Source organism: Xyrauchen texanus, chromosome 49 (assembly GCF_025860055.1).
Source record: "Xyrauchen texanus isolate HMW12.3.18 chromosome 49, RBS_HiC_50CHRs, whole genome shotgun sequence".
NCBI classification, from domain to species: Eukaryota; Metazoa; Chordata; class Actinopteri; order Cypriniformes; family Catostomidae; genus Xyrauchen; species Xyrauchen texanus.
In genome coordinates this window covers 19081590-19100715 of record NC_068324.1, presented here as the reverse complement: position 1 = coordinate 19100715, position 19126 = coordinate 19081590, and the positions used below count along the sequence as shown (strand labels likewise).

Here is a 19126-nt window from a genome sequence, read left to right as displayed (position 1 = left end):
AATCAATTGAAGACCTGCATGAATTCATATTTTTCTTTTCAGAATAAATGTGAACAATACCTTAAAATAATAATAGTAATAATTATAAAACATTAAACCGCAGTAAAATATTTCAGACATTTTTGTTTTAGGACATCATATGCTGTAAATAGTGAAAATGTGCCATTATTACCCATGTCTTTAAATCATTAAATCATTTTAGAGGGCAGTGGCGGCTCAACGGTTAAGGCTCTGGGTTCAAGCCCCAACACCACCAAGACACCACTGTTGGGCCCTTGAGCAAGGCCCTTGAACCTATCTGCTCCAGGGGCGCTGTATCATGGCTGACCCTGCACTCTGACCCCAGCTTAGCTGGGATATGTGAAAAATAAATAATTTCACCATGTATATGCAGAAATGTATGTATAATGTGTGACAACTGATCAATTTATTTTTTTAATTTTCATTTTACTTGAATAAAACCATCTATAGATATTACCATAAGTACATTTTAAGTTACCTGGCAGTGTAGAAATACATTGTTTCAATTTAAAATCTTTTTGTAAATGTTTTTCTTGCTGAAAATTAAAACTTGGTGTGAATATGGTGTGGTTTGCTGAGAACTCTTAAGCAGGACACCATACAGTGGCTCTGATGCTCTGACTTTTCTCCTAGACCCCCAGAACTCCAGGAAGCCAATAAGATTTTTTTATTATTATTATTTATAGCCCAATACAACAGTCTGTTGTTAAAGATCATTTAAATGTCATCACCCCCTCAAACATTCAACGCTGTTCATTGTAAATCCTAATAACACAATTCATTACTACATCAAATAGAGCAAAATAGACTGGCATATATAAAAATCGAATTAAATCCCTTTAAAACCCCCTTTAATTGCCTGCTATTTGCAAATGAAGGTGATCACACTGCAGCCCAAACCAAAATTGCACAACCAAAATAAGGTCATTCAGTTTCAGTATATAGAAAATATAGAAAATTTCACAAATACCCAGTTCACCTCATCTAGCACTTTCCACCAACCTAACACAAATTGTTTCGTAAACAAGAAATGGCACATGTTCAGATACTGGTTTCAAAAACATGTTAAACACATCGTACTTTTATCAGATCTTTAAAAATATCTAATGGAATTTTGCTTATAATGTAAATTAATCTTAATTAAAGCATTTTTTATGGGAAGAGACAAAAATACTGATAAGGAAATCATTTTTTTTGCATTGTTGAAGTGGTAGTGGTAGTGATGATGTACAAAACATTGACAAGACTTGTAATGCGTTACCCCCTAAAAAGTAATCTGTCTACAGTAACCATCCTGATCTCATGAACATTACATGAGCATGGCAACCTTTTTGCTAAACAAAATGATGTGCTTCATTACACATTGTCTGCAGTTTCATAATGAATAACTACATTAACATTTGAACTTGTGACACATTAGATTTCTTAAGACATTAGATTTCTCACCTCTTTGAAATAAAGCATTCTCCCTCAAGCTGGCCTGACTTGGGTAATGAATTGCTTTGTTGCAGTCTTTCTTCTTCTGCCACCCAATAAATCACCTGTGGTCAGGAAATACATTTTCTTAACTCTATTAAGAAATCTCTGTTACTCACATTCACCTTGATTTGTCAGGTCGTAAAGCTTGCCATTAAATAATGGCTTGTTCTTGCAGCAGGAGTCTGTCTGAGCAGATCAATATAAGGAGATTGAAGTAATGATAATAGAATGTTTGTCTTGTTTGTAGATCATTGCGATGAAGGATGGCAGCATACAGACACAAGGAACGCTGAAGGACATCCAGAACTCTCAACCTGAGCTCTTCAAGCAATGGAAGACCTTGATGCACAGACAAGACCGCAAGTTTGAGAAGGTAGTCTGCTGAACATGTTGTGAGATACTAAAGAAAACGATTTATTTAAAGGGGATTTTTTATTTTTTTTTGGTCAGTAATGGATTCACATGATCATGGAATAGCCTTTTTCCACCATCGGGCCGAATGGTTCTGAGTACGGAACGGTTGCAGTAGCATTTCCACTGGAGCACGGTTTGGCACGACAGGATTATAAACTGTTCTCGGCATGGAATTCTCTGCACGGTTAGTTAACCTTACTCAAACATGCTCAACCGTGCTGGTAGAATGGCTTTAGTAAGTGGCGACTCGTTTAGTGTATCTTCATGATTTTATTATGATGGTTTAACTGGTATTGTAGCCTACGTACATATTTCTACATGCCTTGTTTCGTCAGGAAAGTTGATTACTAACTAATTTAAACTTAAAATACATCAATATATTCTCATATACTATTTTCATATAATACATATATAATACTTTATCAATAAATATTATTTTAAGCTAGTCTGTAAACTTTTACCTTTCTACATGTTCTTGTCTGGTGGTAAACACAAGCCCTCAGCAAATGATGGTAAACCTCTCGCCCTTTCCTCTTTACTTTCCTTTTTGCGACATGGTGGGTCTTTGCTGTTTGTTAGCAGAGCAGGCAAAAAAGCAGTCATAAAAACTGGAATATGCAAACATCCTCCACAGCACGCCGCACTAGCACCAATGTTTACCTCTCAGGCAGATCTGTTAAGTACATTCTACTGATTTCATAGCACTACAGTGGAAAAAGTACAAGTACCAACTGGCCCAGATCGCCGCAGAATGGTATGGTTTTGTGATGAGAATTGTACGGCCGATGGTGGAAAAGCGGCTAATGGCAGTATCGGAAACTAATCTCAGACAGGAAGTGAGTTGTAGACATAAAAGCAGATTTGGTGAGATAAAAAGACTGAATACTATTTTGAGAATTTCACTGGAGCTTTTGTTTTTTATGGTAATCAAAACAACCAGACACAGTGGATGGCAATGCCATACTATTCAGAGAACTCACATAAATTTGGACTGAAAGAAATAACAGTGGCAGAACTCCAAAAGAAAGTCTCTAAAATGCCACCTAGTGGCTAACAGATTTTCCGATTAGGTCTCTACTCTGGCTTTATGTGACCAGAATTCAACTCAAAGGCACTTTTATACAAGCATCTGGCAGCCTGACATCCTGAATTTTATGCTCAGATCTTTCAACACGTGCAGAAAGCTGTAAGAGATGTTCTGGCAATAACCTGAGATGACCTGTTTATATTGTTTAGCTTGACATTCAATGCTAGATTCTGCTAAGAGAGCAATACCCATTCTGTGTTTCCAAATGCCTTGAACACACAAGTGTTCAGTTAAATTACTGATCTCAATGTAGTCATGAAAAAATTGCATGGATGTATAGGCGGAAATCGCGGGGGGTCGGGAGGTCAGGACTAGGGTTGTCCTCCCCCTAAAATATCATTAAAATATGTGTATTGTAAATAATATAATGATATATTCTTAAAATAATTGTTTAAGAAATAAAATCATACAAATGCAAACGGGGCAACAACAAAAAACCCCTTGGTGTCCCCTTCAAAAATTGCTCTTGAGAATTGTTATGTTTATTGTCCCCCCCAACATTTTGATGAAATTTTCGCCCCTGCATGGATGCTACATGACAGTTCTGTAAAAAATTATAATTATCTGTTTTATAGTGGATCAGTGTTCCTGAATATTCAGGAAATAAATTGAGAATTATCTACATAGATGTTCACTTTTGAAATTTGATGCTATTGTGGTAGATTAATCCCAATCAACTAAGACGTATCAAATATTATGATTACTCATAAACAGAATTTGGGTCAATGACATGACGCTCAAAACAATGACTTACTTGACTAACAGTGACAATGAATATATACATGATATACACTACTCTGATGAACATGTTGACAATTTTTGTGTTCAAAATCATTGTAATATTTTCCACACATGCAAAATTAAATGGTGTAACTGTCCGGCAATTGTAAATTAAAATAAAAATAAATTGTATTTATTTACTTAAAATGAGTTAATCACAAAAATGATGAAATTCTTGAAAAAGAAATATTGTCGTACATAGTTTGGAATAGACTTTTATTATTATTTTATTTAGTTGTGTACACTCATGTGGTGCAACAAAAGTATTGCAATAGTTTTTATTTTATGGTTGCACCACTTTACATTGATTTTAATAAAATTAGTGCTGGTGTAATTAAATTAAGTGGTGTAAAAATTGCAATACATTGAATCCAACATGAATTCTAGGATTACATTTATACTCAGTTGATATTTTTCCCTCATATTTAAAAGATTTATCATTTTTACCATCTCAGCCAACCATATTTGTCAATGACCCATTTTCCGTTCTCTATTATATTGTGTTCCAGGAGATGGCAGATGATAATATGACAGCTCTTGAAAGAAAAAACTTGAGGCGAGCCATGTATTCCAGAGAGGCCCTGAAAACTGAGGAGGAAGAGGAGGGTAAGAGGAGTATAGAAAAACAAAAACACAAAAAAGTGTTTTATCAAAGTTTTAATGTCTCATTTGCCTAAGTTCTGTTATTTTAAATGTGTATGCTTTTATTGCAGGTGGCTTGCAGGAAAACATTTCTCTGTAGCAGAGAAATGTTTTCCTGTAAGCCATCTGCATTAAAAGGACAATGGGTTGTTGCATTGTTCACTGAGCAAACCCCTAGTAGGAATCCTCATAAATCCTCATTGAAGATCTGGATGACTTCCCAAATCGATTTACTTGTTCGTATGTAAATATAGGATTGCCAACTGTCCTGTATTGGCTGGGACATCCCGTATATCAATCAAAATTAAGATGTCCCATATGGGACACCCGTTGTCCCATATTGAGGAGGTGAGACTCTTGGATAAATCAGAGCTTTAAATAAATGCCTTCTCCGAGTTTTACATACCTGCATATGACTGTCATGATTCTCCCCCTGGTGGCACATTCAATATACTAAATTTGTTTGCAAAATATTGCTGAGATTGCAATCGCATTTACCATCTGCCGAATGACCATGATGGGCTGAATAATATATGTAGGGATGTTTCTGTCTCAGCACTGGGGTTTTGCTGAGTAGCACATGTTTTCTGTCAATGGTGTCTAATGTGCTGTGCTAGTAAATGTTACTGCTACTGCAGTGAATTGAGACAGGTGATTCACACATATCACCACTGCTCTGGTCTGTGATAAAGCAAGGAAATTCCAGGCATGACAGTAGTGTTACATGCTTGTGGACTTCAAAGCTTTTTCATGATTATTTTTTCCTTTCTCTCTTCTCTGTGGAATCCACCTACACTTGTGCATGACAACATGTTTTAAATTTAGATGCTGCAAGTAGACTGAAAATCAGTCTGCACTTCAGTCTGTTAGTGTTTCAAACACCTTGTTGAAAATACTCTTACATTTTTTGTGAATTCTGGCCTTCAAGATTTAATATTAAAAATTTTTTTGGTAAACAAAGGGACACAATAAAGTCACACTGGTATGCATTAAGGCAGGCGTCAACTAAATAATTTATGTATTTATAACTACGGCAACTATATAATTAACAAAATTTTTTAATGAAATGTATTTAAACTAACATTGTCCAACAGTGTGTGTATGTATGTATGTATGTATATATATATATATATATATATATATATATATGCATCACTGTAGATGTCATTAGTTTTTAAAGTCAAGACATTCCCAACATGGGCCAAATTACTTTATGATAATCTTACGAATTAAGATGATCATAGTTTTAAACATGTAATAATGTGTATTTTCAGTTTAATATTGAAAGTCTGGATCTAGAACAATGTTAAAACTTAAATCTACACATAAAAAACATTTTGAAAGTACCAAAAAAAATGATGATGCCTTGTAAAAGTTTCCAAGTCAGTTTAAATGAGACCTTCATATAACAAAAGGGAAACAAGTTTGTGTTTTTATAAATATCAACCTCTGAAAAAAATCTGGATATATTATTATAAATCATAAATATATAATTAAACATTCAAGCAAGCAAGCAAGTTTATTTATATAGCACAATTCATACATAGAAGCAATTTATTGTGCTTTACAGTGGATACAACTTGGATAAACTTGTCAGTCCTTTTGTGAGAAAATATCCTACATCAATGTCTAAACAGCAGCACAAGAACTTGCATTATCCATCATCTGCAAATTGTTACATTTACACAGAGGTTATTCAAATGCATATCATATTACCATACCAGTGTATAGCAGTAGAAGAGGTTTTGATAACAATTAAACCTATTTGTTGTCTGTCCTTCTGCATTTTTCCTCCTTTGATCTCTAGAGGAGTCAGTGGAGAGTGATGATGAAGATAATCTGTCTCAAGTGATGAGGCACAGAGCCACCATCCCTTGGAGATCCTGTGGGACATACCTGAGCTCTGCAGGCGTCCTGCTGCTCCTCCTGCTCCTGCTGTCCCAGCTCCTCAAACATTCCCTCATGGTGGCCATTGACTACTGGCTCGCACACTGGACGTCCAAAGTAATCAAGGCCAAGATTGAGGCAGCCGCGCACAACTGCACCCTAGTGCAGGTAAGGGAAGACAATAATACAATAATAATACTGTAAATGTAAATATGAGTTGTGCTTGCTTGTGTAAAATTCACCACCACAATGTTGCTGTGGTTGCTAAAAGGTTCCATCTTACTGGCCGGAGTAAATATTGTATCCCCAATTCTTTAATATATTCTAGACCCTAGATATGGCTCAGATACTTCCTTCAATGCAAGTCTATGGGGGGTTTAGTCCATTTTATCATCTGCCAGGCAAATATTGTAAGTCTGGTCACCTATAAAATTAACAAGACACCTCTCTTCTCCAAATTGTAAGTATGAGCATTAGTAATAGTGATGCTTGCTTACTAATAAATAGCATTTCAAATATATATATATATATATATATATATATATATATATATATATATATATATATATATATATATATATATATATTTTTTATTTTTAATTCTTACAAATGTTTACATATTCAAGTCTGAAAGGTATAGTTGTAAGAAGGATGAGTCCAGACATCCAATTGCGGAGGCAAAGTAACAGAATTTATTGAATATAAAATGCAGCGAAGCATGAGGGGAACCCGGCACCGACTTCAGCAGGGAGATGGAGTGTGTGTTCGTAGGCTTGTGTGCGTTGTGGTAATGTGGAGCGCAGATCTGTGAGGAATCCTCTGGAGGATAGTGTGTTCATAGGTTTGTGTGTGTCGTTTGTGTGTGTCGTGGTAGTGTGAAGAGAGGTAAGTGTAGAGAGGTAACCTATGAGGAATACTCAGGTGAAGCGTCAAGGCGAGCGATGCGATGGTAACCACAATCTAGGCACTACGGCAAAGACTGGCAACCAATATAGAAAACACGCAACAGGGCCGACTAGGGCAGAGAGAGAGTGGTGAGTAACTAATCAAACAAAAGCAATCTAGCAATGAACACGAAACAGAGTGGTGTAAATAAAGGCAGAAAACAAATCACGATCAGGTGCCGCTCATCCGCTGAAAGTTGGCATGATCAGCGTTCCCATATATACGGTCAGGGTTCCCATGGAAACACTGATTCCGCGAGCCAGCGGCACCTGAAACACCTGAAAAGAACATAAATATAAATGGAACAAACCGGCAGACTCACCGAGACCATGACAATAATAAGGTATAAACATATATATAACCTATATATTAATTATTCAGCATGAGGATGTTTCATATATGACATCAATTTAAATATGTGTTCTTTGGCTGCATATGCTGACTATTAATCCTTTATTTATTTTTATCCTCCATGAAAAAAGAATTGGGTATTGACATTACTGTTATACATTTCCATTAGTCACATTTCCATTGCAAAATTTTACTGTTGTCAGTACAGAACAAGTGAAGATGTTGAAAGCCAGACACAAACACTTGACTTTATTTATAGACACCCCTGTCACTGCAAAAAGCCATAACAGAGCATGCTGTGGTTGACTTAGCCTTGAGCTACTGTAACATGTGCTGCGACAGGTTAGATAACACTGTGAGACTACACTCTTGTTGTTCAGGGTCTTGAGGATGGGGAAATATTCACTTTAAAGTTTATCTTATCTACCCTTGACTTAAATAGATGGTCAAAAAGACCTATCATGCCACTTAGAAAAAGCCATATCTCTATCACACTCACACTTGCACATACAGGCCCATCTCAAAGGGCTTTCTCAAATATTCCAGCACTCATTTCCCATAGGAGTCTATACACATAGCTGTTCTATGTGATAAGTCATAACTAGGTTGAGTAGCCTGTGAAAAAAAAACACTTTGGTAACAAGTTTCTATGCGAATGTGTTCTGGGTGGTTGCTAGCTGGTTGCTCAATGGTCTATGTCAAAAATCTTTATGATATTCTGATCTCTAGATATGACTCTGGTGCCTCCTTCAATGTAAGTCTATGGTTTGTTTTTGTTTTTTTTCTACATCATCTGCCAGGCGAATCCAATTGCTTAGAAATGTAATGGCACACCTTTTGTCAACAAGCCATATGAGCAAGAGTTATAATATTAATGCATGCCCTAGTGAACACCACCACTTTATACAGTATGTCTCATGAACACAAGAGAAACTGCAGGACATTTTTCTCATTCATTTTACTCAATAATGAATTCACCATCACTACTCGTGAAATTACTGAATGCATTTTAAACAGCACTTTGTGACGCCACATGGAATATCAAGTAGATTTATGCACTGATTTTGATTTCCCACGAATTTTGGAGACTGGCCGTCATTATTGATATTCTCTGCTGGAGTGCTGCAGTAATAAATTGGCTTTTAATCTCTGTGGATTGATTTTCTTTCAGTTTGTTATTTCTTTAATGTGAATGATTAAAATTGCAGGGTTAGAATTGAAAGCACTATGTCCATCAAATAGAAAAATATTCAGTCTTGATGTGTAATTTAAAATGAACATTTGCCTTCTTGCAGTGTTAGAGCAGATATTAGGAATTATTTATGGTCTTTCTGGATTTCATTTTACAAGTTAATGAAGTAAAAGTTATATTCTTGGTTTTAATTTACTTGTAGTTAGCTGTATGTTAAAATTCTAAAAACAATAGGTAAGCCATTTGTTGGTTAGTTTCACCTAAAAATTTTACACTGTGGCTCTTTCAAACAAATTGTTGTTTAAACATCCCATCCAGACACAAAAACATTGACTCGACCATTGGTGGGACTCTCTGTTTGTACAACTGTCCATCGAGTGAAATGCTGTTGTAATCAGACAAGGTTTTTTAAGGTGAACATTAGGTGGAAGTTTTGATGAGTAAAACGTACCTCCCTAATCTCAAACTTTAACCTAAACATAACCAAGAGTGTCCTAAATGAGAGTGTGACAGGGCGGAGGGCGGGGCCGGGTTGTGATTCCGTACACCCAGCCCCTAATCAGGCTAATCAAGCCTCAGAGAGGGATAAAGGCCGACTGGAAGCTGCAGTTATAAACTTCATTCTGAGTCTTGGTTGGTTCCTGCCCTTTAGATATTGCTATCAGCATTAGCCATTTAAAAACCACATATCGCTATTACTACTATTTACTGCTTCTGTGAAATGCTGTTGATGACCACAGACAAATTTTAACACATTTATTTGTGTACAAAGGAACAGATCATATGTTTAGAGTAAATTCACTGTTCACTGTTAAGTCCCTTGGCTAAAATAAAAGCTTGCTTGCCTACCAGGCTTGCATTATTAGTGTAATACTACAACACATTTTCCATTTGTTTACACATTGTGGGACAGTTAAAGTTATTTCCTGTGGTAAGGAACATCATTCCACAGATGCTATTAAGTTATATTAACCCTACATAAAAGGATTTTACTGTAATTTCTTGTGTTTTCTCTGTGAAATTATGTGTAATCATTGCTCTCCCTCGCAGGAAGTGGGTTTCAGTCACTCATCATACCTGCTGGTGTTCAGCATTCTGTGCTGTCTTGGGATCGTCCTGTGTCTGGCCACATCAGTGGCTGTGGAGTGGACAGGCCTGCGGGTAGCCAAAGAGCTGCACCACAGTCTGCTCAATAATATCATACTGGCCCCAATGAGGTACAGTCCTTTCATTTTGTGCGATCTGTCCCTTTAAGTAGTAAAGTGTTTTTACTTTTACAATAGAAAAATACATTCAAATAAATTCAAACTCATTCATTCCAGGCTCTTTGAAACAACTCCATTGGGAAGCATAATAAATCGCTTCTCCTCTGATACCAACACAATAGATCAGGTATGAGGTTACAATCCCACAATCAAGCATTGGTTCTGTGTGAAGCAAGATATCTTTCTTGGTGACTCTTAGAAACAGCATTTAGCATAAAGTTTTAGTAATCGGAAGCCTTTTGAGTAAGCACTGTTTGAATATCTCTCTCTCTCTCTCTCTCTCTCTGTTTTAGCACATTCCTGCAACTCTTGAGTGTTTGAGTCGCTCTACACTACTGTGTGCATCGGCTCTAGGTGTGATCTCATACGTCACACCAGTTTTCCTCATCGTACTGGCACCATTAGCCATTGCCTGTTACTTCATCCAGAAGTACTTCAGAGTTGCATCTAAGTAATCAATCAGAAAACACCTCCTACTACATGACATATACCATATATCATGAAACCACTTTTCATTATCCAATTATTGCTCAATGGATATAACATAAGTAAAATGGGTTGGAAAGGCTGTTTTATGTTGACTTAAAGAAGAACTGAGATGTTTGGGAAAAGTGACCTGTGTGTGATTGTTTGTTTCCAGAGATCTGCAGCAGCTAGACGACAGCACACAGCTTCCTCTGCTCTCACACTTCTCTGAGACAGTTGAGGGCCTCACAACCATCAGAGCTTTCAGGTGGGCACAACTATTCGGTGCATGACAAACCCTACTTACAACACCTTTGTTGACATCAGATTGGTTTTGCAAATGTTATCTCATTTGTAAAGCTTAAGCTGAATAAGAACATCTGAAAAAGGCAATAAATGTATTAATTGATTCCAATGGTATTCTGCTTTCTTAGGTATGAGGCTAGATTCAGAAAGAGGCTTCTAGAGTTCACTGATGCCAATAATATGGCCTCTCTATTTCTAACAGCGGCTAACCGCTGGCTGGAGGTTCGAATGGTGAGTTAATCGCAGGTTATTTATAGGCTTATTAACAGTATGACAAGTAAATAAATAAACTCTAAGGAAATTTCTATAGTGAATATACATTGTTTTAGTTTTTCTCTGCTCTAAAATACAGTATATCATGAGATAGATACTGCGCTTGTGAAGAGTAAAACTTGCTCGCAAGCCAAAGTGAAGTCTGATTTGACTTGCAACTGCTAGAATATTCACAGACATGCTGAGATATGCATGTGAACAAGCTCCTGCTGCTGCACAAGACGAGTGGCATCAAGCATAATTGACATGCTGCTGCACAATTAGACATACAAACAATCCCCATGTTTCTGGTATAGACCTGTGGTGCTGGGATGGAGGAGGGTTTTATTTAAATGTTACAATTTACATTTTACACAAAGGGAAATATGCAAGTTGATTGGCTACCCGATTAAACGTCAATGGACCTATAAGATTATACCATGCAAGACGATTGTCTTAACATATCACATCAGCTAGCACTATATAAAGTTTAATGCCTCAACTTTAGTCTTTTAATTTTATGTTCTTTGAAATGTATTAAGGGTAAGAGAAAAATATGTATTTAATACATATTTACAAGTAATACATTAATAGTATCTATTTCTCTGTCTTAGTGGTGATCAGTGCCTTTACTCCAACAGTTTGAGGTGTCAAGCTCATTGTAGACCTGGTTTCGAGTCCTGCCTCTTAAAGGTGCTCTAAGTGATTTTTTTCATGGAAAGTTATGCAAAACATTTTCTTTCTCCCTGCATGATATTAATGAAGTAAGTGTCCTGAGAAATCTCACCGTTCTCTGTGACCACTCTAAACTATGTAAACAGCAAACAAAAATGTGTCCACAGGCCACGGTCTCTTACACTTTCTGCCTGTCAATCATTTTGCACGTTCTCATAGTATTGTAGTTGCAGTGAATTATTGAGGCTTACTGACATTTTTATGGCATGTTGCTCATAACAATTGTCAGTTGAGGGCGCTATTTTGCTGCAGTTGCTAGGTGTCGGTCTCAATAAAGCTCATTTGGTATCTTTGGTGTGCATGATTTTTGGAAGAAGGGGCGTGGCTAAGTCAACAGCTCAACTTGTGGAAATTCTAGAAAGGCTAAAATTGCTTACAGCACCTTTAAAAAAACTAATTGTTCTTCTGACAAATACGTTTAAATGTATGTACTTTTTTTGTCTCAGCTTTTGCTTTTATGTAATACAATACCAGTGCTGATTGATGATTACAGAAGCATAAATAAATAATTACTTGGTGCACTTTCAAAGGTCTGTGGTTGTTCCATCTGATCAAATGCTACGTTAGACAGATGACAAATAACAGGAAGTCCAGTTGAACACAAAGGTAAATGTTATATTATCTCAATTTACAGGAGTACATTGGGGCCTGTATAGTCCTGATAGCAGCTGTGGCCTCCATCACCAACTCGCTGTTCAATCATCTGTCCACTGGGCTGGTGGGGCTGGGACTCACTTATGCCCTCATGGTAAGAGCACACAAATACATTCAACTTTCTCCACACTTATGGCAGGTCTGCAGCAGAAACACTTTTTAATTTTAATACAGACTATAGAATAAAGAATATAGAGAGCTCATTGATTTCAAGATACACATTTGGAGTATTCAACAAGCAACTTTTGGAGAAATGTGACATTTATTTAATTTACAAATGAATTAAAAACACCAGATTGGGGCATAAATTATAAAACCAGCTTTCTTTTTATAATCTTTAACATTAAACAGAATATGCCCTGTGTTTGTTCACATTTTCATTCAACGCAGGTGTCAAACTACCTAAATTGGATGGTACGTAATCTGGCTGATATGGAGGTGCAGCTGGGAGCTGTGAAAAGAATAAAAGCTCTGTTAAAGACTGAGCCTGAAAACTATGAAGGACTTCTCTGTGAGTATCACTACACAGGATACTACAGTCAATTCGTCCTTCATTTTGAGTCTCTTTTTCAGTCTACTTGTACACTCAGCATTTGTCCGTAGAGCTCAGCTTAGATGTCTCTTAGCATCCATCAATCCATTTTACAGATCTCTTTTATATATTTTTGGTTATATGCCTCTCTGTCAGCTGCAAATCAGGTTCCAGAAGGTTGGCCCCAGCGGGGTGAGATCCAGATTCAGAATCTGAGTGTGAGGTACGACAGCACGCTAAAGCCGGTCCTGAAACACGTCAACGCCCAAATAAGACCAGGACAAAAGGTACTATCACTGATCCTTTGTAATGGAATAAAACTTCCCAAAAGTATTTTAAAAAAAAAACACTTTATAGGACAAGTATAATTTCTGTTTGATTGTATATTAATGGTGCGTTCACAATTATTTAGGAATTTTAATCATGTACATTGTGTTGATCTGTTATAGGTTGGGATCTGTGGTAGAACAGGAAGCGGCAAGTCGTCTTTCTCATTAGCCTTTTTCCGAATGGTGGACACATTTGAAGGTGACACTCATTACATTTTAATTCATCTCAATCTAATAATTGTATCATATTAATAAATCCATCAGAATTTGTATAATATTACATTTTTAGTCTGTATATTTTAATAGGGCGGATAATCATTGATGACATCGATATAGCAAAGCTGCCACTTCAAACGCTGAGATCACGCTTCTCTATTATTCAACAAGATCCCTTCTTATTCAGCGGAACCATTCGGTAAATATCTTTAATGGGAGTTAAACTGAACACTGAATGTATCAATCATTTTATTTTATCCCAACATCTGAGATATATTAGGATAGTGTGGTACTTTTTATTGCTTATGCATAACAGTAAAAAGTTAATGTTGTACTGAAGCTCATGCGGGGAAGATCACCCACTGAACTGCTCAAGATTTAAATTATGAATTGAAGACAACCATGAATGTGCAGTTGTATATTATTAATTGCTGCAGTTTTCTCTCTGAACCTACCATAGCAACTGTGGAGTGATGAAGTGAGTCATTTTTTGCCTGGTTGCAGTGCTCGACTCTCAGTTCTAAAAGCTACATACAGTAGCACATCAATATGGCAGTCTAGAACTGCAGGATATTTGAGGCACCCTGAAAATATAATACGTTTTATACTATTTAATTGTCTTTCTGTTCAGTTTCAATCTAGATCCAGAGATGAAGGCTACTGACAGCATGCTGTGGGAAGCATTAGAAATCGCACAGCTCAAACCTGTGGTAAAATCCCTACCTGGAGGACTTGGTAAGGAAACAACAGATGTGAAAGAACATGCTAGATACTTTCAAACTACTTTGTTTATGAGGATTCTTCTTGCCATATTTTACTGCATTAAATCATAAAATATTTAGATCAGAAACAGCAGGCAACTTCACTTCCAGGTTTTTATGAGCAGCAGTTTTCAGTGGTGGGTATGGGCACTGGTCCTGATGGAAATCTACAAGAGCCAAATTCCAATAATTGTTTGAAAATTGGGGTTTTAACTCCACAAACAGCAGCGGCCATTGCATGCAGATCCTTTCTGGGCTGTCAAATGAACCCTGAATTGCCGCCGTTTTTAAAAAAAAAATGTAAACAGTAACATCTATTAAAGAGCTAGAGTCAAAAGACATTGCATGGTATACTTAAATAATAATAAAATAATACAAGGGCTGTAGATAGGAAATAATTGATAAAAGTGAGGTTAGCTTTTTATATGTGGTGATGCAGTTGATGGGATTGTATAAACATGCTTTTTTTTGGTACATTTTTTTCATTAACCTCCTGAAACCCCCGTGTGGCTGCTGTATGCATTTTCCATTTCCCTTTTTGATTTGTAACTAGTAGCACCTAATAAACAAGCAAAAAATCGAATTCTAGAGGAATTGTTTTCCTAAAAATTGATGTCCACATATGTGGGCAGCGGGATTAATTAATACATACCATTGTATATTTTTCCTTATTGATTTATTATTTATTTTTTTGGAAAAAAATATCATATATATATTTTTTATATCTAAAGTTTAGCAGTATGCCATTTCAGTTCTATGTCCAAAAGGATGGCAGCATGTACTAGAAACAAATATATATTTTCCTCTTTTACATTCCATCACATTATACAGATCTGATATATTTTATTCCTATAGCACATTTAAAACATGCATGATGACTAAAGTGCTTCACATTATAGCATAAACAGATATATTGGGTATATATCATATATATTATCATATAAATACAGAATGTAGAAAATACAATGACACATATCAAAATAAGCAACCCACATTAAGCACAGTTAAAATCAAGTGAAAAAAGGTGAGTCTTCAAATAAGATTAATCCCAGCTTTACAATGATGTGTAACATTTCATCTTCTATAGATGGGAACTGTTTGGCTGATGATTTGTTCTCATGCTTTTTCTACCGGACTTCATATTTTGTTGAAGTCCACAACATTGGATTATTCATCCAAGCAAGCTATCAAACAAGTAATTTCTTTAATTTATTTTAAAGCTAACAACCAAACATAAGATTTGATGTAAAGTTTGAGGCTATTTAGAGCGTACAGATCAGTGGTCAGCACAGAAAAGAGACGTTTGCATTTTATGCCTTACCGAAAATAAGATATTACTTTGTGATATTTTTGAAAATAATTATATCTGTGGTATTATGGCAGTAAAATATACTGCACAGTCACCTTCCTGGGAATGAGCACTTTCATTTGATATATGACCTGTATATTTAAGTGCTATTATAAGACATTTATATTCATTTAAAATGTTCTAAAATGTAACTTCTTGGTGGGGTCAATTTGCGACACAAATATTTCAGGCCTTATTTTGTTATTTTATGTAACAAAATGAAAAAGTGATGCGGTTCTCTGGAAAGTTCAGATTCTAAGCTTTCAAATGATACCAAATATGCCTAACTTATGCAACTGGGAACTTCTGTGTTAAAATGGCCTGCCTTATAGCACCTCATCCGCAGAGTTTAAGAGGTTATCTTATTTTTCTCCATGATCCACTTGTAATGGTAGTCAAGGTCTGTTGTGCCAAAAATAGTAAATTTAGTTTTTCATGACTATTTTACATTCTCTCTCTGACAATTGAAATGAGACTTTCTAATTTTATGAATTGCGTTGGAAGCAGTATCATGCAGAATTTATATCTAATTTTAAATGACTGACAGAAATTGACTAAATTTTTAAGAGGGTGCACATGAAATAAAATGTGCGGTCAGATGGCTTTAAGGAATATTCTGGGTTCAATATTAGTTAAAGGAATAGTTCACCCAAAAATTTAATTCTCTCATCATTTACTCACCCTCATGCCATCCCAGATGTCTTTAGCAGAACACAAAGATTTTAGAAGAATATTTCTGTAGGTCCTCACAATGCAAGTGATTGGTGATCAGACTTAAATATTGATCTGTTTCTCACCGACACCTATTATATCACTTCTGAAGACATGGATTTAAACACTGGAGTCTTTTAGATTACTTGTATTTTTCCTTTACATGACTTTTGGAGCTACAAACGTCTGATCACCATTCACTTGCATTGTATTGACCTACAGAGCTGAAATATTCTTTGTTTGTGTTCTGCTGAAGAAAGAAAGTCATACATATCTGGGATGGTATGAGGGTGAGTAAATGATGAGAGAACTTTCATTTTTGTATGAACTATCCCTTAAAGCTCAATCAACAGCATTTGTGGCATAATTTTGATTACCACAAAAAATGTATTTTGAATCGTCCCTCCTCTTTAAAAAAAAGCTAAAATTGAGGTTACAGTGAAGTACTTACAATGGAAGTGAATGGGGCCAATTTTTTGAGGGTTTAAAAGCAGAAATGTGAAGCTTATAATTTAATAAAAGCACTTACATCAGGGGCCTGTGTTGCTCAGCAGCAAAGAGCAACAAGTCATGTAACCCGAGTCCCCCACCTCTGGGGAAACCTCCTCGTGGACGCTATAATGTGGTTTGCTCTCGGTGGGGCATGTGGTGAGTTGTGTGTGGATGCCGCAGAGAATAGCATGAAGCCTCCACACGCGCTATGTCTCCACGGTAACGCACTCAACAAGCCACGTGATAAGATGCGCGGATTGATGGTCTCAGACGCGGAGGCAACTGAGATTTGTCCTCCACCATCCGGATTGACATGAGTCACTACTCCACCACAAGGACTTAGAGCACATTAGGAATTGGGCATTCCAAATTGAGGAGAAATAATAATAAAACAAAAAGCACTTATGTTAATTCTGTTAAAACTGTTCAAATGTATTATTTGTACTGTAAAGTTGTTTAAATCGTAATTTTTTACAGTAATTTTAGGGTTTTATCATTATGTCGTCAAGGCAACAAAGTTATAAAATTGGCTATAACTAACAAAAACATTTTAGAAAGCAATTTTATCACACTAAAGTCTTGTTAACGTGCATATATTTACATATTATGGTGATACTTTTTTGAGTATTTTAACATTTACGGATTGGCCCCATTCACTTCCATTGTAAGTGCCTCAACGTAACGCACATTTTTGCTTTTCAAAGAAAAGGAGGGACGAGTCAAAATTTATTTTTGTTTTAATCAACATAATGCAAAAAATGCTGTCGATTGAGCTTAACTTGTATTGGACACAGAATATTAATTTAAGCGCACCCCTCAGGACTTTATACCAGCTGTACAAACTTGAGTGTCTTGAGTAAACAATATAAAAGATTGGTTCTGCTGAATTCTGTGAATAAAGATATTGATTTGTACTCTTTATTCCTGTGTTTCAGATGCCATAATAACTGAAGGTGGGGAGAACTTCAGCCAGGGGCAACGTCAGCTGTTCTGCCTGGCACGTGCATTTGTGCGGAAGAGCAGTATTCTGATTATGGATGAGGCCACTGCTTCCATAGATATGGCTACGGTGTGTGTGTGTGTGTGTGTGTGTGTGTTTGTGTGATTAAGATAAACGAGACAAGAAACCCCTGGGGCCAAGACCTCGATTCACATCACACTGTTCTCAAGTATCCACTTCCTCAGTGGAAAGGCCGACACAATGACTGCACCTCTGCCTTCATATACTGCATAAATATATTGATACAATTATAAAAATCAATTGAGTCCGTAAGTCTAAAACCACACTCACTGTAGATGTATATTATTTATTTGTATTTTTTTTTTACATAGGAGAGCATTCTACAAAAAGTTGTGATGACTGCTTTTGCTGATAGGACTGTGGTCACCATAGCTGTAAGTACTATTCATTTACTGTCCAATTTCAATATAAAAGTCTTGTCTATGTACTAACTTGTACAATTAATGTAATTCACAACTGCATACAAATGATTCAATCCTTTAAATGATTATTGAGCAATTGTAGCCAGCTCAAACAGAGTCTCAAATTATATAATGTGTCATATATGTTTTTCTGCAGCATCGTGTGCACACCATCCTTAATGCAGACCTGGTGATTGTCATGAAGAGAGGTGTCATTCTGGAGTTTGATAAGCCAGAAATTCTCCTGAATCAAGAGGACAGTGTATTTGCAGCATTTGTGCGAGCAGACAAATGAGTCTTGGGGGATCCTCTATTGAAAGTGCAATTGTACCATGAATAAATAATTAATTATTTATTATTACTATCATGATCACATTTGTAAATAAAATGTTAATCATTTATAAATAAAAATATATATAAATGATCTGTATTCTCTTTTTTTTTTATGTTTTAAGTTATATACAGAACAGTTATTATGTGAATTGTATAAGTTATTAGTATGACATTACATTTTTAGCTCTGACAGTAATGTCCTGCAGTATGACATTATACTGAATCTAAAGCAACATTTCTAACGTTTGTATACCAGTTATGCATTATACATATACATATATTTCTTATTGGAGAGTTTCTAGAATTACGGACAGCTTATCTGGGGCTTGTTTAACAAATGTGGTCATACTCCAGCAATTTTGACTTTACAAACGCCATACATGGGAAGTAACAGATCTGGGCTGCATCTCCCAAAAGGATTATAAGCTTAAGTTGATAGTAGAGACCATTGGTGCCAACAGTTTCTACGATCTACTTAGGCTTTCAATGCTTTTGGGAAACGCTGCC

The 19126-nt window shown here is 36.1% G+C and overlaps 1 protein-coding gene across 2 annotated transcripts in view; it reads left to right on the top strand.

Annotated features, from left to right (window-relative positions):
* LOC127640161 (ATP-binding cassette sub-family C member 8-like) overlaps nt 1-18588 on the top strand; it is a 75195-nt gene extending 56607 nt beyond the window's left edge. The window contains exons 23-39 of one of the 2 annotated variants that reach the window (XM_052122583.1): nt 1748-1873; nt 4291-4387; nt 6231-6478; nt 9849-10015; nt 10121-10190; nt 10357-10514; nt 10704-10796; nt 10963-11065; nt 12456-12569; nt 12866-12986; nt 13164-13294; nt 13457-13535; nt 13643-13751; nt 14184-14287; nt 17800-17933; nt 18197-18259; nt 18444-18588. In XM_052122583.1, coding sequence (XP_051978543.1) covers nt 1748-1873; nt 4291-4387; nt 6231-6478; nt 9849-10015; nt 10121-10190; nt 10357-10514; nt 10704-10796; nt 10963-11065; nt 12456-12569; nt 12866-12986; nt 13164-13294; nt 13457-13535; nt 13643-13751; nt 14184-14287; nt 17800-17933; nt 18197-18259; nt 18444-18581 — 2055 coding nt within the window. In that variant the 3' untranslated portion in view covers nt 18582-18588. Of the gene's footprint in view, nt 1-1747; nt 1874-4290; nt 4388-6230; nt 6479-9848; nt 10016-10120; nt 10191-10356; nt 10515-10703; nt 10797-10962; nt 11066-12455; nt 12570-12865; nt 12987-13163; nt 13295-13456; nt 13536-13642; nt 13752-14183; nt 14288-17799; nt 17934-18196; nt 18260-18443 lie in introns of those variants that run through there. The other variant, XR_007970070.1, reaches the window with a different exon arrangement.
* Nucleotides 18589-19126: the final 538 nt, after the last annotated feature.